This window comes from Salmo salar, chromosome ssa25 (genome assembly GCF_905237065.1).
Source record: "Salmo salar chromosome ssa25, Ssal_v3.1, whole genome shotgun sequence".
In the NCBI taxonomy this organism is placed as follows: domain Eukaryota; kingdom Metazoa; phylum Chordata; class Actinopteri; order Salmoniformes; family Salmonidae; genus Salmo; species Salmo salar.
In genome coordinates this window covers 42,746,186-42,769,506 of record NC_059466.1, presented here as the reverse complement: position 1 = coordinate 42,769,506, position 23,321 = coordinate 42,746,186, and the positions used below count along the sequence as shown (strand labels likewise).

At 41.7% G+C, this 23,321-nt stretch overlaps 1 protein-coding gene across 6 annotated transcripts in view; it reads right to left on the bottom strand.

The window, feature by feature from the left end:
- LOC106586826 (PTB domain-containing engulfment adapter protein 1) overlaps positions 1-23,321 on the bottom strand; it is a 190,015-nt gene that overhangs the window by 13,391 nt on the left and 153,303 nt on the right. For 4 of the 6 annotated variants that reach the window (XM_045707319.1, XM_014174523.2, XM_045707320.1 and 1 more), the window contains 8 exons: positions 22,838-22,934; positions 4,794-4,855; positions 2,727-2,798; positions 1,257-1,355; positions 980-1,117; positions 633-749; positions 381-467; positions 6-233 (listed from right to left, as the gene is read on the bottom strand). In XM_045707319.1, coding sequence (XP_045563275.1) covers positions 6-233; positions 381-467; positions 633-749; positions 980-1,117; positions 1,257-1,355; positions 2,727-2,798; positions 4,794-4,855; positions 22,838-22,865 — 831 coding nt within the window. In that variant the 5' untranslated portion in view covers positions 22,866-22,934. The remainder of the gene's footprint in view (positions 1-5; positions 234-380; positions 468-632; positions 750-979; positions 1,118-1,256; positions 1,356-2,726; positions 2,799-4,793; positions 4,856-22,837; positions 22,935-23,321) is intronic. The other 2 variants (XM_045707322.1, XM_014174530.2) reach the window with 1 other exon arrangement.

Below are 23,321 nucleotides of genomic sequence, written 5' to 3'. Positions count from 1 at the left end.
GGTACGCGAGGCCGCGGGATGCTGCACCCGTCGGCAGGCTTTGGGAGGAGAGCAGGCTTAGCCGGAGGAGGGGTTAGTAGGCCTGCCGAGAGGTTGGACTCGGGCGAGCTCATAGGGGTGAGTGTGACCGAGGAGATCTCGAGACACGAGAAGGACGTCAGATTGTGACACCAGAAGAGCGAGGAGGGTCTTGAGAGCATGTAGGCCTCGTTAGTAGAGTTTATGTGCAGCTGCTGTGAAAAGATCACATGCAGACGATTTAGTGGAAGACTGAAAGTGGCTTGTTAGTTCACACACAGCATGACAGACATCTTACTCTGGGTAATATGGGTTACTTAGGGAAGTCTAGAGACTGGAAGGGCTGTCCATGCAGTTCTTACTGGTGGTACAGGAGCAATCATCAGTTGCTCCTCCAGTTCCCAAAGCTGCTTCTTTAGCCCAGAATTTTCCGTTTCCAGTTCTTGAATCTGTGAAAAATAAGGATGCTCGTTTTAGAATTGTTTTAGAGCTACCTACACCTGATATGGAAATCGCCTGTTAACATCAATATCATTAGTATGGAGGTGTACGATATCTTCAATCCCTATCCCATATAAAGGAGCAGTCACACTTGTCCAACAGTTGAATCTTACTCTTTTCTGTAAGGTTCCTATCTGTTTCCGTGTCTCCACATCTTTCCCACCAGACTCGAGGAACTTCTTGTAGGCCAAGTCAAACGCCTGGCCAATAGTGAGTGTTACCTCCTCTGCCTGGAAGACAACAGCATCCTCCGTGACTTTTTTTTACAAAACTCTATATAAAATGGTCCTGAGTCACCAGAACAAATTCTTAATTTTAGAAGGTCAGTTCTTTATTATTTACTAGGGGTTGATGACACATATAGCTGGATAAACAACTGATGGTGTGGAACATGAACTCAAAACGTAAACTCTGTGTGTATTTTTTTTGTATTTTTTTTGTATTTTTTTGTATTTCTTACACATTTTTCACTGTCAAACACGTAGCAGAGGTGTTTGTTTGATTCGGAGTCTTTGCAGATGAAGGTGAATATCCTTTTATCAGTCTTGTCATCTGCACAGAAGGATATCCTATGCAACTGGCAGTTGTACTGGACATCCTGAAAATAAAAAGAAACACTTCAGTTTGAGACAACAACAGCTTCTTGATAACACTTCATGTGAATGCTTCCATAATACGCATACAAAAATAACGTTGGAGCATTTATTTCAAATCCATGCCATGTTTAGTTGACTTACCTTTGTCTTGGGATCTAAGATCTTTACTCCGTAAATGGAGATTTGTAATTCCACTTTTTGTGTCTTCTGTCCCTCTGACTTCTTGATATGCCTTTGAAACTACAAAGAGTAGAAACATTACATTAACAGTATAATGGTAATGGTAATCCGACTTGCCCTGGCTCATTCGGAAATCTATTATTAAAAGTCATATCACGCAATAATTATAACCGGTTGAGGGCCCTATTTACCGAAAAAGGGTATCCAAAGTAATTTAGAAAATGGCATTCTTTCAACATAGTGAAATTCTTATTTGAATAAGGTTGAGTATTAATTATGCGAGCTGAGCTTATTTTTTCAGACTATAAACACTCATTTTCTGAGTGCATGAATCTGATAGAATTATTTTTGCTTATCGCCCAAAATCCTATAACCAATTTAGGGTTACATATACTGCATATAAAGAGACCAGAGCACTTTCAGGGACATATGGCGAGACAACAAAGAGAAAAGAAAGACTATAATCAGTGTCTGTCAAGTGTGGAGTTGGACATATTCAAGAAGAGGCTGAGTCCCCAATATAAGACTGTATTCAATGCTCTTACCTGAACTCCACACTTCAGATCCATTGAATCTTGTGTGAAGATTTTGATTATATGACTTAATTTGCCCTTTTTTTTTTAAAAGGTAAGGTTCAGAAAATAAAAGGGAAAAAAAGAAGATAAGATCAAAGGAGAGATGTGGCACATGACTGGGAGAGCTGTACTGATAGGCTCTGGCGTTGACCAATGATGACTCAGATATTGTGACCCATTCACTGAACAGCCTTACAGCAAAGTTAAGATAGGAGTGGATGGGTATGAAAACAAGTTTCCTCTTGAATGGCCACACAATGGAAATGTTGGCAGAAGATAACAGCAGAGACGGTAACATGCAGAGAGCAGCATGACGCAGAGCAAAGGAGACCAGTGTCAGCACAGCTGGCTGAACTCTCGCTGAAGGAAAATCCATATTTCTAAAGATACCAAAATGAGGTTAGCTACAAGCAGCTATATTTTTTTAGTTGACTAGTAAATAATTATGATATCCATGCAATAGTAAATTCTTGGGTACAAATTGGGTAGATTCCTGGGTATGCTACATGCTTTTTCACACACCCTCAGATCTCAAAAACAGGGTATAACTTGGAAGCTAATTGCTAATACTTTACCTGAAATTCTGTCTAGAATGTAAACAGTATGGTTCAATATGTCTGAATTACAGTAAACCATAAAATCTTCAGTTTTAGGGGATCAACATCTGGAAATAAAAACGAACCTACATGTCTAAGCCGTTGCTGGTGGCCGTAGAGATGCCCAACCTGGAATTCACATTTCTGTCCAATCAGGTCCAATTTCGGAGACCCTATTTATACTCATCCTCAGATGAAAAAGTTCTGAAATACAGCTTTAATTGAGGTTTCCAAGGAAACAAAGTCTATCGCTAACTTACCTTTAACTTTCTAACTGCTTCCTTAACAATCTCTGTGCCTTTCGGTTGGTCAACTTCTGTGTTTCCAAGAAACTAGAATAAAAAGGAAAAATTAAAGTGCCAGTTTACTTTAGGCATACAGCTATACAGATTTATGATGCAATCATAATGCACTATAAAACTGTTAAAGTGTCTATGAACCCCTCACAATGTAGTGTATCAAAGAAACAAAAGAGTTATGTGGGAGGGTTTGCAGGACATTTTTTTCTCCAACAGATGGAGCCAAGGACCTTCAGACCAAAGCTTCATCTGTCCATGGAAACAGTTTCTCTGCCAATATGGCTCATTTACATTTGTCATTTAGCAGACGCTCTTATCCAGAGCGATTTACAGTAGTGAGTCCATACATTTTCATACTTTTGTTTTCGTCTCGCCTGGTTAAGTTATGAGTCTGGATTTTCCTCTGCTAGGGCCTCCCATGTAAAGGCAACATGCTGTTTCAACATGACATGGAGTAACATCAAGGGTCTTCTATAAAAATATGCAATGTTTGCTAAGATACATAATTCATCAACATAACATGTAACAGTTGTTTCAACATTCAAGCCATGGATATCAGTGGTTCTGCCCATACTGTACACTGGTCAATGAGTGTGCCCACTTCCTTCCTTCCTCATTTCATTCCAATACAGAACACACAGTGCGTGAACAATGGACAAACAATGCCAAAAATCTGCAAAAACAATGCCAAAAATCTGCAAAAACAATGCCAAAAATCTGCAAAAACAATGCCAAAAATCTGCGAAAACGATGCCATAAATTTGGGCAAACAATGCCAAAAAAGCCCCTTCACACTCCTACCAATAGAACGCAAAGACCGATGGGCCCCAGCTTCAAATGGTGTAAGCATTTCACACTGCTGTAACAAATGCTGTCTGCACTTAAGGACACATATGAGCGCAGCTGGGTTATGCAGCGAATGACAGATGCGTTACATGGGATTGAGTGACTCATTCCTGACCTGATGCCTTCTGAGATCCATCACCTTGGGGAATTCATTGGTACAGGTACAGTTCCCTGCTGCACCTCACTCTCACCCACTGCCTTATGTAATGTTCACTCTCCTGTAATGTTCCAGTCTACAGCGGCAGCAGATGTGGCAGTTTGAACTTTCTACTTTAGCCTTTTGCTTCACTTCAATGAGACATCTCTGGAGGCACTGGAAGCTCACTGACAGGCTCTCTGCCTCAAATAAGAGGGTAGTCTTTGGGTGAAGCACAGCAGAAAACAGCCCCGAGACAGGATACTTTGTTCCCAAGAGTTGGCTTTTAAGGTGTGTGCCGCATAAAAAAAGACAGAAGACTAAACAAATCCGTTGTTTCGTAACGGTCTGTGTTTCCAGTCCAAATCTACTGCTAAGTTTGCAGTCAGTAAGGAAATGTTTCTAGGCTGCCTGTGTGTGTTTGTGCTCTTTGACTGTACTGCAGTCTGAAGCAGACACCTTGTTCAGAGCTAAAACTCAAAAGGTTCATATTGAGTGTTTTTTTTTTATTTTGGACAAAGCCATAGTCAAAACCAGTATGTAACAGAAAACAATCAGAATTATTCCCAAGTAAACTTGACTTTTTCAAGGCCTACCCACAGTGCAAAAACTGGTTGAATAAACTTTGTTTCCACGTAATTTCAACAAAAACAATTAACGGTGATGATATTGAATCAAGTTAAGAATCAACGTGAAAAACTGATTGGATTTCCAAAAAGTAATCAACTAAATGGAATTGTCTTTTTTCATCCAACTTTGAAACTAAATCCAATGACATGGTGCATTTTTTTGTTGAATTCACGTTGAATTCAAGTTAGTTGACAATTCAACCAAATGTAAATCAAAAATAGACACTGAAATGATGTATATTCCCAGTGAATAGGTACTATATGTATGGTGGCATATTGAACATCAATCTGCATCAGTGTAAGGTGAAACATGCTGAACATCAATTTGCATCAGTGTAAGGTGAAACCTATTTTATATCTAACTTCCAGACCTGTGTGAGGGAACATTATCTTGATTGCTGGAAAAAAAGTAATTACCTTGGCATTGTAGGGTATGTAATGCTTTGCCAGCGCATCTGGAGTGTGCATCCAGGATTTATCTGAAAAGAGATATCACAGCGGGCTCTCATTAAAAATAGATAATTATTTTCAGATTTTAAATAACAATAATAATAACAACAATAATAATAATAACAACAACAACTGGGCTTTTCAAGGACCCAAAGTCCCTTTACAATTGTAAAACGTCTTTTAAAAGACAACCAGGAGTCAAAACAAAACAGTCTAAACAAAAACATGAATAAAGAGAGGGGTGGGGTCTGAATCAAAAAGAGGGGTGGGGTCTGAATCAAGGTTCTTTATTTTCTTATATCATTATATAAAGAATGAATCAAGGGAATTTAAGAAACATTCAAACAAAAGTAACTTTAAACATCTTAAGGCTCGCACACATCACACCGAACGTGGATCTAGCGTTCATCTGCCGATCGTTCAGTACTCGGTTCGCAAATTACCTTCAGAGGTGTGTCTGAACCCTTAGGACGCGGCTACAGCCAACTTATCATTATTGGAATTATATTGTAAAGGCAGTCGAAGAATACAAATATTTAAGATGATTATTCAATACTGGGGCTCAGTCTCCTAGCTCATAAATCTAAGAAGATTTTCTCTAATTCATAAAGGCTGGCGCCTTGCAGTGACGTAAGTTACTGCTTGCCTCGTGACTCCTAACAATTTATTATTTCTTTGACATTGAGTACAAGACTAAACATGAAAGAAGTAATGATATCCAAAGCGAGAACAATGACAGTGAAAATGCATGGAATATCTTATGCACTCTCTTCCTTCAATCAGGGACTGATAGTCTTGTATGGTGCAATAATGTCGCCCCCCATTTCTCCACAACTTCTCAATGAAGCTCAAAACAAATACACCTGACAATAACCTTGAAACACACTAAACCTGTAGTTCCTGGTCAATATAGAACCTTTCTCAACAAGCCTGGGATGTGAATTACAATAACAATACCATAGCCATACCAGTAACTATACCAGTACCTATACCCAGGGGCGGAAATCCCGGGGGGGACACGACCCCCCCATCCTGGGAAAAATATGATTTGTCCCCCCCAATATATCACTGAAACCTAACTATGTAATTTAAATAATATTAATAATACGCAATGAAAGCAATTGTGCTGATTATAGACACTTAATAGCGCGTTTTTAAGTTTCAAAAGATTGCGACCCTTTGCCTCACAATGGTTTGATCCACTGCCAGTTCCTTAGTTTGCACGTAACTGCCGTGAGGTTCATCCAGTCAATCGCGCACACACACACTAGCTGAATATGCAGAGCTAGCGCGCAAATATTAACTATTAAGCTAGCTAGTACCTATTCCATTTATGTGGCGTCGTCAAAGATGGAATCAGCATGCAGATGATGTAAGTTAGTGCTTCAAAGTCCCTGTGATAAGGTTAGCGATAAACTGAAGTCCAAACTGAACAGAACTACACTCTCTTCTACCATTGTCTTAAATATATTTAATGGTCTCGTTGCAAAAGCTAAATTGTCGCAAGGGAACTTTTATTTATTTTATTTCACCTTTATTTCACCCGGGTAGCAAAGATTATAGCAAACACCACTGAAACTGAATTGGTGCTCGCTAGCTTTGCAAATTCAGCTATTGTTGGAAGCCAGCCAATATGAAACAAACTATTAAAATTACAAAAGGTTGCAGCATATGTTGTGTAAATGGTGAACTCATACAGCTGTCAACTCTTATCATTTTAATCCGTTTCACATTTGCTAGCTACCTTTTAGATCGAAGCCCAAATAGAATGATTGAAGATGATAGAAGCCCATCTCCTACTGTAAATAACCTACACACTGTGTGTGTAGCCAGCCAGCCAGCCAGGTAGAAAAATGGCAGAAAAATAAAAGACGGACATCAGAGTATTTTTCAATACACCAAAACGCATAGTAAGAACCCTAGTAGCCTAATATCTCAAAGACTAGTTGATAAAATGTTCATAAGAAAGAAATTAAATTCTAATGGAAATATTTCACAATGATGTCATTAGGCAGAGCAGGCAACAGATGGCACACAGACAGCAGAGTTGGGGACAGATATGCAGGGACAGACTGGCAGAGACAGGGAGTCTCAGGTAAGTTTGTTGAGTCTTTGTTTGGCAACATTATGAAAGGTTCTCAATTTTTTGACTTGTAAAATAGGAACATAATTGGAAAATGCCATGGATACCCCCACTCTCAACTTAAACTGGTGACTGAACTAAGATTTGTTAAAGGCAATGGTATTGCTGTTGTGATTAGTTGTGTAGTTTTGGGTACCGGTAGTTAGGAGTACGGCAAACACCTTATTTCTTTGGTTCCTCAATATACATTTACCATATTACAATGTAGGCTATGTGTTACAGCACTACTTTTGGTGTCCCCCTCAGGAATTGCTCTTGAGAAAATTTCATGTAATTGTCCCCTCCAAAGTGGATATCAGATTTTCGCCCCTGCCTATACCATAGCCATACCAGTACCTATATCATAGCCAAACCAGTAACTATACCTGTACCTATACCATAGCCATACCAGTACCTATATCATAGCCATACAAATAACTATACCGGTACCTATACCATAGCCATACCAGTAACTATACCAGTACCTATACCATAGCCAAACCAGTAACTATACCAGTACCTATACCATAGCCATACCAGTAACTATACCAGTACCTATACCATAGCCAAACCAGTAACTATACCAGTAACTATAGCAGTAACTATACCAGTACCTATACCATAGCCATACCAGTAACTATACCAGTACCTATACCATAGCCAAACCAGTAACTATACCAGTACCTATACCATAGCCATACCAGTAACTATACCAGTACCTATACCATAGCCATACCAGTAACTATACCAGTACCTATACCATAGCCATACCAGTAACTATACCAGTACCTATACCATAGCCAAACCAGTAACTATACCAGTACCTATACCATAGCCAAACCAGTAACTATACCAGTACCTATACCATAGCCAAACCAGTAACTATACCAGTAACTATACCATAGCCATACCAGTAACTATACCATAGCCATACCAGTAACTATACCATAGCCATACCAGTAACTATACCATAGCCATACCAGTACCAATACCAGAGCAGTAACTATACCGGTAACTATACCATAGCCATACCAGTAACTATACCATAGCAATACTGGTAACTATATCATAGCCATACAAGTAACTATACCGGTACTTAAACCATAGCCATACCAGTACCTATACCATACCAGTACCTATACCACACCAGCCACTATACCATAGCCACACCAGCCACTATACCATAGCCACACCAGCCACAACAGCCCTGACCAACACAGCTGTCCCCTGCTAAGCACTAGCTCTGCCATCCCCACCATACTATACTGCTCAAAAAAATAAAGGGAACACTTAAACAACACAATGTAACTCCAAGTCAATCACACTTCTGTGAAATCAAACTGTCCACTTAGGAAGCAACACTGATTGACAATACATTTCACATGCTGTTGTGCAAATAGAATAGAAAACAGGTGGAAATTATAGGCAATTAGCAAGACACCCCCAATAAAGGACTGGTTCTGCAGGTGGTGACCACAGACCACTTCTCAGTTCCTATGCTTCCTGGCTGATGTTTTGGTCACTTTTGAATGCTGGCGGTGCTTTCACTCTAGTGGAAGCATGAGACGGGGTCTACAACCCACACAAGTGGCTCAGGTAGTGCAGCTCATCCAGGATGGCACATCAATGCGAGCTGTGGCAAGAAGGTTTGTTGTGTCTGTCAGCGTAGTGTCCAGAGCATGGAGGCGCTACCAGGAGACAGGCCAGTACATCAGGAGACGTGGAGGAGGCCGTAGGAGGGTAACAACCCAGCAGCAGGACCGCTACCTCCGCCTTTGTGCAAGGAGGAGCAGGAGGAGCACTGCCAGAGCCCTGCAAAATGACCTCCAGCAGGCCACAAATGTGCATGTGTCTGCTCAAATGGTCAGAAACAGACTTCATGAGGGTGGTATGAGGGCCCGACGTCCATAGGTGGGGGTTGTGCTTGCAGCCCAACACCGTGCAGGACATTTGGCATTTGCCAGAGAACACCAAGATTGGCAAATTTGCCACTGGCGCCCTGTGCTCTTCACAGATGAAAGCAGGTTCACACTGAGCACATGTGACAGACGTGACAGAGTCTGGAGACACCGTGGAGAACGTTCTGCTGCCTGCAACATCCTCCAGCATGACCGGTTTGGCGGTGGGTCAGTCATGGTGTGGGGTGGCATTTCTTTGGGGGGCTGCACAGCCCTCCATGTGCTCGCCAGAGGTAGCCTGACTGCCATTAGGTACCGAGATGAGATCCTCAGACCCCTTGTGAGACCATATGCTGGTGCGGTTGGCCCTGGGTTCCTCCTAATGCAAGACAATGCTAGACCTCATGTGGCTGGAGTGTGTCAGCAGTTCCTGCAAGAGGAAGGCATTGATGCTATGGACCGCCCGTTCCCCAGACCTGAATCCAATTGAGCACATCTGGGACATTATGTCTCGCTCCATCCACCAACGCCACGTTGCACCACAGACTGTCCAGGAGTTGGCGGATGCTTTAGTCTAGGTCTGGGAGGAGATCCCTCAGGAGACCATCTGCCACCTCATCAGGAGCATGCCCAGGCATTGTAGGGAGGTCATAAAGGCACGTGGAGGCCACACACACCACTGAGCCTCATTTTGACTTGTTTTAAGGACATTACATCAAAGTTAGATCAGCCTGATATGTGGGGTTTTCCACTTTCATTTTGAGTGTGACTCCAAATCCAGACTCCATGGGTTGATAAATTGGATTTCCATTGATTCTTCTTGTGTGATTTTGTTGTCAGCATATTCAACTATGTAAAGAAAAAAGTATTTAATAAGATTATTTCATTCATTCAGATCTAGGATGTGTTATTTTAGTGTTCCCTTAATTTTTTTGAGCAGTGTACTTAACATCAAAGAGTAAATGAGTGAGATCAATCTCTTGGTGGTTCTCTCTTGATGGGAGACTTTGTACCCAGCCCCCCCGCTAAGGAACTGTACATTCTAACTATGATGAATGGGAGTAGGTCCTGGACTCACTGCGGTGAAGGCAGGTAGCCCAGACAGTTTTTCTGTGTGTCAGCACCCAATCTTGATTAATAGAGGTGGCCCCACCTCTCATGCCCACCTTATATAAATGTTAAAAGGTGGACTGTAAAGTCGCTAAAATAATGGACTGGCACCGGGGCATAAAAGATTAGACGCCGTAAATAAAGTGCCGTGGGCGTGAGAGGATGCATCTGAGAGTCTGAAGGTCAGTTTGTGTGACGCGTTTCCTCAGCAGTCTGACTCAGTGACAGCTTTAGGGTTACCTGTCATGTTGAAAGAGGTGCCTAATGGAGACTTTAGGGGGATGATGCATCTCAGTGCTTCACTACTACTAAAGACAGACTGGTTCTGAACATATACATGTAAGCTATGTACTGTATATGTTTTATATGGCCAATATAACACAATTAATTAAGGGCTGTTCTTAGGCACAGCACAACAACACAGAGTGCCTGGGTACAGCCCCTAGCCATGGTATATTGCCCATATGCCATAAACCCCCAAAGTTACCTTATTGCTATTATAAACTGCTTACCAACATAATTAGAGCAGTTATACCCGTGGTATATGGTCTGACATGCCACAGTTGTCAGCCAATCAGCATTCAGGGCTCGAAGACCCAGTTTATAACTGCCAATAAAGCAGAACACAAAGACATGATGCAATAATACAGATCTGTTTTCCTTCAAAACAATTTTTGTTGTGCTTTATTGAGTTTGCCTCCCACTGTGGCACCAATGTAATAGTCCCAACAGTACAAACCACGCCCATTTCACACTCCAGACACACTCAAACATATTTGAAAGTATTTGAAAGTAATCAAACAATACTAGAACATCAAAGCTAGCGCTTTGTGTGAACTTAGAACCACAGTTAGTAGTAAAGCCATCAGAAGTTCCAGACAGACCAAGTCCAAGTCAGAGCTCATTATCTCACCCATTCACTTTAATGAATTACACAGCTAATGTTCCCATGGGCCAGGCTGGACAGTAGCCATCACTGGAACTGGGCCCTTACAGGAAAACAATGGCCAATTAATCTCACATCTGTCTAATTCAGAGTTTTGTTGAATCAATCAGTAGGCCCCGGGGGACTGAAGTCTAAAATACCTCCAGCAGTATTTAGATGTCCGTTCTCCAGATATCTGTTTTAATTAAATGGAGTGGACGGATACAAATGGTTAATCATTAAGGGTTAAAGAAAATACAATGGATCTTCTCCAACAATCTCTTCCGACACAATGCAATACAACAAGGGGAGTTTTCTTCATTAATGCCAGTGAATAGGACTAAGAGTGGGGACCGTTCTTGTGTTCCATAGCACTTAATATTTCCAACCGTCATCATCTTTAGGGTAATGAGGAAACTGATGACAGTAAAATAATTTCACCTGAACAGTCGATGATGGTTTCCTATTTTATGTTGCACCCATCAAGGCCATTTTGAATCATATTTTCGAGAAATGTTCAACCTTTATTGATGCTACAAGAGTGATGCCTTACAACTATCCCAAAAGGTTACTCCTCATACTTCCAGAGGACAACTCAAAGGTCAAACTGACAAGAGCACCACTGCTAATTGCTCAATCAAATAAAACGGTGATTGGTCGTGTACACAAAATGCTAACACCCAAATCCCCCAAAATAAAATAAAAGAATTAAGAAATATAGAATTATTAGAACTAGCAAGGTCCAGAATATAATTAAGTAACAAACTCAGCAAAAAATGAAACGTCCTCTCACTGTCAACTGCATTTATTTTCAGCAAACTTTACATGTGTAAATATTTGTATGAACATAAGGTTCAACAACAGACATAAACTGAGCAAGTTCCACAGACATGTGACTAACAGAAATGGAATAATGTGTACTTGAACAAAGGGGGGGGGGGGGGGGGGTCCAAATCAAATCACAGAACAGCACAAACTGGCTCAAACCAGAATAGAAAGGAGTGGGAGGCCCCGGTGCATAACTGAGCAAGAGGACAAGTACATTAGAGTGTCTAGTTTGAGAAGCAGACACCTCACAAGTACTCAACTGGCAGCTTTATTAAATAGTTTCCGCAAAACACCAGTCTCAACGTCAACAGTGAAGAGGCGACTCCGGGTTGCTGGCCTTCTAGGCAGAGTTGCAAAGAAAAAGCCATATCTCAGACTGGCCAATAAAAATAAAATAGAAAAAAATGGGCAAAAGAACACAGACACTAGACAGAGGAACTCTGCCTAGAAGGCCAGCATCCTGAAGTCGCCTCTTTACTGTTGACGTTGAGACTGGTGTTTTGCGGGTACTATTTAATGAAGCTGCCAGTTGAGGACTTGTGAGGCGTCTGTTTATCAAACTAGACACTCTAATGTACGTGTCCTCTTGCTCAGTTGTGCACCGGGGCCTCCCAATCCTCTTTCTATTCTGGTTAGAGACAGTTTGCCCTGTTCTGTGAAGGGAGGTGTACACAGTGTTGAACAAGATCTTCCGTTTCTTGGCAATTTCTCACATGGAATAGCCTTAATTTCTCAGAACAAGAATAGACCGATGAGTTTCAGAAGAAAGTCTTTGTTTCTGGTCATTTTGAGCCTGTAATCGAACCCCCAAATGCTGATGCTCCAGATACTCAACTAGTCTAAAGATGGCCAGTTTTATTGCTTCCTTAATCAGAACAACAGTACACTGTAGGTACGGTGATTGCAGCACAAATGCGTCGATAAGGTTGTTCAATGCAGCGAAACAGTAATTCACCTCTGCATTCGAACAAGTCAAAGCTGACAATGAGATTGCTTGGTATGCAAACCCTTCATCACATCATGCGTCTGTTTGCTGGGCAAAGCAGCCATGCAAGCAGTGGTTCACATCTACAGCTAGGGGAAATGTCATAGGCTAGGTAACATTCACAAGTGTTAAAATGACATTAAGGCAGTGCCCTTTGTGGGAACCATTAGCAGAGAAATGCTCATAAATCATTTCCCTGTCAAAGAGAGTGCAGCTTTTCAGAAGACAGTAGCTATATAATGAATGACCCAAACATCTCAGGGAACAGCTGTTTTTCTTTTGTATATAACCTCTGTATACATGTAGATGAATGTCATATTCATATACAGTATGTTCTATATATGGAACTTACAGTAACAGGCCCTAAAGACATTTAGTACAATCTTCCATCCCCATAAAAATGCTAGTTGCCTATCATTTTTACAAGTCACAGGTCCCTGTATTATTTGATCAGCTGCCTCATTTGCCTGCTGGTCAGAGGAGTTAAGCTAAGTTCAGTTTAACACCTCTGATACGTTGTTTTACAGTTTGTCTGGATATGAGCTGCCAACACGGTCCAGATAAATTAAAAAGCCTTTTGTTACCTCTGAATCAAATGTTCCACATGAGTGAGTTCATCTGTTGATCTCCAAATTACAAAGAGAGGGCATTAAAAATGGATTTACAGTATCCCCCTGCATTATCGCTAGTGTACATTTTTACATTTCAGCAGAAGCTCTTATCCAGAGTGACTTACAGGAGCGATTGGGGTTAAGGGCCTTGTTCAAGGGCACATCAACAGACTTTTTTACCTAACTCACATTTTATTTATTGTTACTCATTGAACAAACTGAGATCAATTCCAGGATAGCACATGGAATCAGGATCAAAATTGCCCCATTCACAGTATCTACGATAAAAATAATTAAATGTGTGTTTTCTGAAATGTGAACTTTTTATGAGTTAGACTTTGTACATTATTTACCCTTCTCCTCTATGGAAACATTTGTCTGTCTGTGTGTATGCGTATGTACAACATCAAAATACATTTTGTTGTACACTGTTACAAGGATGTACAGTACTGTGTCTGTCATTACTACCCTGTAAGACAGTCCAGGACCGTGTCTGTCATTACCGCCCTGTAAGACACTCCAGGACCGTGTCTGTCATTACCGCCCTGCAAGACTGTACAGGACCGTGTCTGTCATTACCGCCCTGCAAGACTGTACAGGACCGTGTCTGTCATTACCGCCCTGCAAGACTGTACAGGACCGTGTCTGTCATTACCGCCCTGCAAGACTGTACAGGACCGTGTCTGTCATTACCGCCCTGCAAGACTGTACAGGACCGTGTCTGTCATTACCGCCCTGCAAGACTGTACAGGACCGTGTCTGTCATTACCGCCCTGCAAGACTGTACAGTACCGTGTCTGTCATTACCGCCCTGCAAGACTGTACAGTACCGTGTCTGTCATTACCGCCCTGCAAGACTGTACAGTACCGTGTCTGTCATTACCGCCCTGCAAGACTGTACAGTATTGTGTCTGTCATTACCGCCCTGCAAGACTGTACAGTATTGTGTCTGTCATTATTGCCCTGTCAGACTGTACAGCACTTTGTCTTTCACTTAACATTCCCACATCATCATCATAACATCATACCGCCCAAAGATCGCGCCGAAGAGGATGGCTGACGTTTTACATGACCTTAACCAATTGTGCTATTTTGTTTAGTTTTTTTGCGTTGTTTGTAACTTATTTTTGAACTTATTTTGTAGATAATGTTGCTGCTATGACCGAAAATAACTTCTGGACATCAGAACTGGGATTAATCACCACGAACTGGAAGAAGATTTTTCCTTTAACGAGTCCGACGAGAAAGATATACTGCTCTCCCGGGAACAGGCCCAGATCCCCGTCATTTGCAAGAAGAAAAGACGGAGGAAAAGAGGACGCAGATCGGGCTGCCTTTTGAGAATCCGTAGGCGAGCGAGTAAACTCCCACTGCCATCAATTCTACTTGCTAACATGCAATCATTGGAAGTTAAAATTTATGACCTACGATTACTATTATCCTACCAACGGGATATTAAGAACTATAAAATCTTATGTTTCACCTACTCGTGGCTGAACGATGACAAAAATAATATAGAGCTGAAGGGATTTTCAATGCACCGGCAGAACAGACATGCTACGTCTGGTAAGATGAGGGGTGGGAGTGTGTGTCTTTTTGTCAATAACAGCTGGTGCGCGATGTCTAATATTAAAGAAGTCGAGAGGTATTGCTCGCCTGAGGTAGAGAACCATATGATAAGCTGTAGACCACACTATCTACCAAGAGAGTTCTCATCTATATTATTTGTAGCAGACCGATGCTGGCACTAAGACCACACTCAACCAACTCTATACGGCCATGAGCAAACAAGAAAATGCTCACCCAGAAGCGGCGCTCCTAGTGGCCGGGGACTTTAATGCAGGTAAACTTAAATCAGTTTTACAACATTCTTACCAGTATGTCACATGTGCAGACAGAGGGAAAAACTATCTAGACCACCTTTACTCCACACGCAGAGATGCATACAAAGCTCTCCCCCGCCCTCCACTTGACATTTCTGACCATAATTCTACCCTCCTGATTCCTGCTTACAAGCTAAAATTAAAGTAGGGAGAACAAGTGACTCACCCAATATGAAAGTGGTCAGATGACGTGGATGCTACAGGGCTGTTTTGCTAGCAGACTGGAATATGTTCCGGGATTCATTCAATGGCATTGAGGAGTATACCTCCTCAGTCATCTGCTTCATCAATAAGTGTATCGACGACGTCGTCCCCACAGTGACCGTACACACATATCCCAACCAGAAGCAATGGATTACAGGCAACATCCGCATCAAGCTAAAGGCTAGAGCTGCCACATACAGGAAGTGGGAGAATAATCTGGATGCCTATAAGAAATCCTGCTATGCCCTCAGACGAACCATCAAAAAAGCAAAGCGTTAATACAGGATTAAAATTGAATCCTATTACACCGGCTCTGATGCTCGTCGGATGTGGCAGGGCTTGAAAACTATTACGGACTACAAAGGGAAACCCAGACGCGAGCTGCCCAGTGATGCGAGCCTACCAGACAAGCTAAATGCCTTTTATGCTCGCGTCGAAGCAAGCAACACTGAAGCATGCACGAGAGCACCAGCTGTTATGGATGACTGTGATAACGACCTTTGTAACCGATGTGAGAAAGACCTTTAAACAGGTCAATATTCACAAAGCCGTGGGGCCAGATGGACTGCCAGGACGTGTACTCAAAGCATGCACGGACCATCTGGCAAGTGTCTTCACTGACATTTTTCAACCTCTCCCTGACTGAGTCTGTAATACCTACATGTTTGTTTTAAGCAGACCACCATAGTCCCAGTGCCTAAGGAAGCGAAGGTAACCTGCCTAAATGATTACCACCCTGTAAACTCCTCCCTCTTCAACTGGATCCTGGACTTCCTGACGGGCTGCCCCCAGGTGGTAAGGGTAGGGAACAACACGTCTGCCACGCTGATCCTCAACATTGGGGCCCCTCAGGGGTGTGTACTTAGTCCCTCCTGTACACCCTGTTCACCCATGACTTCGTGGCCAAACATGACTCCAACACCACCATTAAGTTTGCTGATGACACAACAGTGGTAGGCATAATCACCGACAACTATGAGACAGCTAAAAGGCAGGTGGTCAGATAACTGTCAGTGTGGTGCCAGGACAACAACCTCTCCCTCAATGTGAGCAAGACAAAGGAGCTAATCGTGGACTACAGGAAAAGGCGGGCTGAACAGGCACCCATTAACATCAATGGGGCTCTAGTGGAGCGGGTCGAGAGCTTCAAGTTCCTTGGTGTCCACATCACCAACGATCTATCATGGTCCAAACACACCAAGACAGTCGTGAAACCTTTCCCCATCAGGAGACTGAAAAGATTTGCCATGGGTCCCCAGCCCCTCAAAAAGTTCTACAGCTGCACCATCGAGAGCATCCTGACCGGTTGAATCACCGCCTGGTATGGCAACTGCTCGGCATCTGACCATAAGGCGCTACAGAGGGTAGTGCGTATGGCCCAGTACATCACTGGGGCTAAGTTTCCTGCAATCCAGACAGCTGAGATTGGAGTATCTGTCCATAGGACCACTTTAAGCCGTACACTCCATGGAGCTGGGCTTTATGGAAGAGATGCAATAAAAAAGCCATTGCGTAAAGAAAAAAAAATAAGCAAACACATTTGGTGTTCCGCCAAAAGGCATTTGGGAGACTCCCCAAACATGTGGAATAAGGTACTCTGGTCAGATGAGACTAAAATTGAGCTTTGGCGCAAACCCAACACCTTTCATCACCCCGAGAATACGATGTTTTTCCCCATCGGCAGTGACTGGGACACTGGTCAGAATTGAAGAAATGATGGATGGTGCTAAATACAGGGATGTTCTTGAGGGAAACCTGTTTCAGTCTTCCAGAGATTTGAGACAGACGGAGGTTCACCTTCCAGCAGGACAATGACCCTAAGCATACTGGTTAAGCAACACTCGAGTGAGGGGAAACCTTTAAATGTCTTGGAATGGCCTAGTCAAAGCCCAGACCTCAATCCAATTGAGAATCTGTGGTATGACTTAAAGATTGCTGTACACCAGCAGAACCCAACCAACTTGAAGGAGCTGGAGCAGTTTTGCCTTGAAGAATGGGCAAAAATCCCAATGGCTAGATGTGCCGAGCTTATAGAGACATACCCCAAGATACTTGCAGCTGTAATTGCTGCAAAAGGTGGCTCTACAAAGTATTGACTTTGAGGGGGTGGTTAGTTATGCACAATCAAGTTCAGTTTTTTTGTCTTATTTCTCATTTGTTTCAAAATAAAAAATATTTTGTATCTTCAAAGTGGTAGGCATGTTGTGTAAATCAAATGATACAACCCCCCCCAAAAATATATATTTTAATTCCAGGTTTTAAGGCAACATAATAGGAAAAAATCCAAGGGATGAATACTTATGCAAGCCACTGTATAGCAGACTGAAGTATTTCAAAGATAATTGCATTCAAATTTAGAGTCAAATTGAAAACTGATTTTGGCAGATAAATTACATTCTTTGAATGATGGGACAGAAAACCAGATGATTTCTACCAGAGGGATAGGATTATGTTCTTATTTTACTCACCGAGGTGACATTAACATTTTTATTTCATTCCTCAAGGAAATACGAAAAGAAGACATCAGCAATTGAATGTGTTTCCATCAACGCCTTATCTGAAAAGCAAGATACTTTTTGTAATGTAGTGTATGTGGACACCTGCTTGTCGAACATCTCATTCAAAACTCATGTGCATTAACACGGAGTTGGTCAACCCTTTGCTGCTATAACCTTCTGCACTATTCTGGGAAGCCTTTCCACTAGATGTTGGAGCATTGCTGTGGGGATTTGCTTCATTCAGCCACAAGAGCATTAGTGAGGTCAGGCACTGATGTTGGGCGATTAGGCCTGGCTCACAGTTGGCGTTACAATTCATCCCAAAGGTGTTTGACGGGGTTTAGGTCAGGGCTCTGTGCAGGCCAGTCAATTTCTTCCACACCAATCTCAATAAACAGTTTCTGTACGGACCTCACTTTGTGCATGGGGACATTGTCGTGCTGAAACAGGAAAGGGCCTTAGCCAAACTGTTGCCACAAAGTTGGAAGCACAGAATCGTCTAGAATGTCAATGTATGCTATAATGTTAAGATGTCGCGTCACTGGAACTAAGGGGCCTAGCCCAAACCATGAAAAACAGCCACAGACCATTATTCCTCCTCCACCAAACTTTACAGTTGGCACTATACATTCAGGTAGGTAGCGTTCTCCCGGCATCCGCCAAACCCAGATTCGTCTGTCGGACTGCCAGATGCTGAAGCGTGATTCATCACTCCAGAGAACGCATTTCTACTGCTCCAGAGTCCAATGGCGGCAAGCTTTACACCACTCCAGCCGATGCTTGGCATTGCGCATGGTGATCTTAGGCTTGTGTGCGGCTGCTCGGCCATTCATGACGCTCACAACAAACAGTTATTGTGCTAACGTTACTTCTAGAAGTGGTTTGGAACATGGTAGTGAGTGTTGCAACTTCGCACAGACAATTTTTGCACTCGGTGGTCCCGTTCTGTGAGCTTGTGTGGCCTACCACTTTGCGGCTGAGTCGTTGTTGCTCCTAGATGTTTCCAGTTCACAATAACAGCACTTACAGTTGACCGAGGCAGCTCTAGCAGGGCAGAAATTTTACAAACTGACTTGTTGGAATGGTGGCATCCTATGACAGTGCCACGTCGAAAGTCACAGAGCTCCTCAGTAAGGCTATTCTACCTCTAATGTTTGTCTATGGAGATTGCATGGCATTGCACTCGATTTTCTACAGTTGTCAGCAACGGGTGTGACTGAAATAGCCGAATCCACTAATTTGAAGTGGTGTCCACATACTTTTGTATATATAGTGTATATCAGACAAATGTTTTTGCTCAGCTTGTAGTCAGACCGACCAGACTGGTGATTTGTCCTTCCCCTTGCAGAATGAGGAACAGTATTTTGTTTGTCCTCTTGATTTTACAACCACATTTTGGCATCAGTGCAAATGAATAAATACAAGTTGAAGGAATGTGTAAGAATGAGAAAAAACAATTCTAACAAAATGCAACAACTTTGCTCATATGCCACTAAAAATGTTAACGCTAATTCATCAGTCGCGAAAGGAAGAAAAGTACCAGTGAAGAATCTGTGCTAAAACATTCAATCTCAACAGGCGGCTTTTAATAACCACACCAAATGTATCAATTTGCACTGCCGTGCTTCCCCTAAAGTCCATTGAATTGAACTTGGGAAAACTACACAATTACTCATGTTTATACAAAAATAAATGTAATCCTTCAAAAAGAACTTCACCAGAGAGCATGATTTAGCCACTTAGGACAATTAGCATCTTTCAAAAAATAGCTGTCATTTTTTTTATGACAAGGCCAGGGCATAAACTGCAGTCGGGAAGCGCGCAATTTGGGCAGCGTGTGTTCATCTTATCAAATAGCTGATTGTTGCTTTGCGGTTGTCAGTGAAAATCATCTAAAATAATGCCTATTCCAATATTTCAAAACATAAATCACTGGAAAAACAAGAGAGGAGACAAAGAAAATACTTTTATTAGCTTCATCTTTAAGAGCTTCATCTATTCATCACATTAGGAATAGTAGGCTATTTTACATTAGTCTACAAATGCGTCTAATACTTTATCATAAATGTGTATATATTTTTTGGCTTCCCCTAACTTCAAACTCACCTGTGATGCTCTCCCTAATCCGTTAAAAGAAATTTAACTGCAGCCAACCAGAGAGCACTAAAATAACACAGGTACCGAGAGGTAGGACAGAACAACAAACCAGTACTGTGCCCCTGTCATTGCTCGCTTTGTGACTGACAGGCGCCTGTTCTATCAACAGATCACTAGAACATGCATATCATTCATTCTAGTGGAAGAAGGCTACACTGACTTATGACTAACGAATTGAAACTTCAAAATGAAAAGAAGCCTAGTTAATTAATGAAGTGGAACAGTAGCGGCCGGCACTTATGGAAAACACTGATACCCTTTTCTATTTTCTTACCAAGCCCTTTATCAGTTATGAGCAATGCTCTGGTAATGAATGGTTGTCTCCAAAAGCCCAGTGTTCTGTGTTGCTATGGGGTAAAATGTCTGTTTTGTTCGGGGAGGGTTCGGAGGAACCTTTGTCCTCTGCTGAAAGACTTTAATGCCCTCTTTATTATGCCAGATGGCTCTGTAGTTCTCTACAACACACAGAACTGGACAGGGTGCAAGTATGTTTGGAGGCATTTGTGGACCCATCACTACGAGGCAGGGAATGGTAAACAGCCACTGTGCCTGGGGAACACTTCACTGACTACTTTCTGCGTCAGCTGAGAAGCCATAACTTCTTTGTTATGCCAAGCCTCTCAATAGACTCCTTAAACGCACCCTCCAGAGTCTGTTGATGATATTGACAAAGTATCAACTTAGATTCCTGAGAAAGTAAAACCCAATAAAAATTACAGTAGCGGCAGTATTGGAGTACCTTAGAGCCAAGCTGCATTTAAATATTGTCATGAAAAGGTAATGTCATCGGAAGCAGGAGAAGTGGTCTGTCTAGCCTGATTACTGTCTTTATTTACTCATTGTGTGTCTGACAGGGCCAGGGGAAAATACAAAGCTCAAATATCACCAGAAAACCCTGGGCACCAAAATTGTCTAGCTGGGTCTTTGGACTTATCATGAAAACTGGCTTTTTGGTCTTAATTTAAAGGTAAGGGTAAGGCATAAGGTTAGCCGTGTGGTTTAAGGCTAGGGGGATAGGGGGCAGTATTTGCACGGCCGGATAAAAAACGTACCCGATTTAATCTGGTTACTACTCCTGCCCAGTAACTAGAATATGCATATAATTGTTTGATTTGGATAGAAAACACCCTAAAGTTTCTAAAACTGTTTGAATGGTGTCTGTGAGTATAACAGAACTCATATGGCAGTCAAAACCCTGAGACAAATCCTGACAGGAAACTGAAATCTGATGTGTGGATATCACTTCAAACATTTGCCATTGAAACACACAGGGGGTTATGAATCATTTAGCACTTCCTAAGGCTTCCACTAGATGTCCCCAGTCTTTACAAAGTGGTTTGAGTCTCCTACTATCAAAATTGACTGAAAGAGAGGCTGTGGAAAGTGGTCACAGGTGGAGGGCCATTTACCATTATGACGCCGCCGCACATGGCTATCCTCCCCTTTCGAAACGTTTTGAAAGACAATGCAAACGTCCCCATGGAATATTACTGAAGCTCTGGTTGAAAAAGGCCCGAAAGATTTATGTTATACACGTTTGACATGTTTGAACGAACTTAAATTAAAAAAAATTGTACATTCGTGACGACAAGTCCTACTCAGCACGGTACATTTTCAATAGCCTTTCAATAGCGCGCTAACAATTGGGACATAAATGATTAACTTTTTCGAACAAAACTACATTTGTTATGGACCTGGGATTCCTGGAAGTGCTTTCTGATAAAGATAATCAAAGGTAAGGTTTTATTTACAATAGTATTTTTGATGGTTGATCATTCCAAGATGGCTCCAACATGTATAGCCTAGCCTATTTTGCTGGGTACACCACGTAGTTTATTGCAAAGTGTGATTTCCCAGTAAAGTTATTTTTAAATCTGGCAAAGCAGTGGCATTCAAGACATGTTAATCTATAAGTCTTTGAATGACAATATTACATTTTAACAATGTTTTCGAATAGTAATTTTGTAAATTGTGGCGCTGATTTATCGGAAGCATTTGAGGGAAAAGATTTTCTGAATGTCACACGCTGATGTAAAATGCTGTTTTTATATATAAATATGAACTTTATCGAACAAAAAATGCATGTATTGTGTAACATGATGTCCTAAGATTGTCATCTGATGAAGATTGTCAAAGGTTAGTGCTGCATTTAGCTGTGTTTTGGGTATTTGTGATGCATGCTAGTTGCTTTGAAAATGGCTGTGTGATTATTTCTGGCTGGGTTCTCTCCTAACATAATCTAATGTTTTGCTTTTGCTGTAAAGCCTTTTTGAAATCGGACAACGTGGTTCGATTCAGGAGAGGTGTATCTATAAAACGTTGTAAAATAGTCATATGTTTGAGAAATTGAAGTTATAGCATTTATGAGGTTTTGCATTTCGCGCGACGCGATTCCACTGGCTGTTGATTAGGGTGGGACGCAAGCGGTTTTAAGGTTAAATGTAAAATTAGATTTTAAGAAGAGAAATTGTAGAAATAGGTGGGGTTTATGACTTTGTCTGTGTTAACTAGTGACAACCGGGAGTTGGAGTGGTGGGACAGATGGAGGTAAATACGACAAGCTGTTGTTGCGAAACCGCAACGGTCAAGTCAGACATGTTCAGTACCACGGTGCTCATGTAGATTACGCCTGTTAGCTCCAGGTATAAGAACAAGTAGCTCATTGAACAAAGGCTACTTGACTTAGAAATCTCTGAACCATAATATGAGCCGTAATATGATCTGAAGTAGATCTGGGCTTAACGTTAATCTGCTTAACAAATGGGGAAGAGAAACAAAATGAGTGCTCACCTTTTTTCCTGTTAAAAGCCCGGTTCATACTGGAAAAACCTTGTGTCTTTGAGATCCCTCCTGTGTATTTGCCAATATTCCACCTGGAATATTCCACCTGGAAGGAAAAAACAAAACGTTTCAGAATCCTTTAAAATCTCAGACCCTCAACAAACAAAACCTGGAAAATGTTACTACCTACGGCGTATCTTTTTAATGAATTTTTATTGGATAATATAAGAGCTTAGACATGTTCAGATAAAGTCAACCATGTCTTTAAGCATACAAGGGTGAAAAAAAATCATAGGCCGTCATTGTAAATAAGAATTAGTAATGATCTGAAGAAAAAAATGTAGTCTACTTCAGAAGAAAAGAATAGCATACTCTGAGTTGTCCTCATGTTAGGTCCTGATGTGGCTACAAAATAGCTGTGGGCTACACTAGTTCATTTAACAGACAAGATTAGTTTATAATTCCGTGGAATTATTTTATATCATGTCATTGT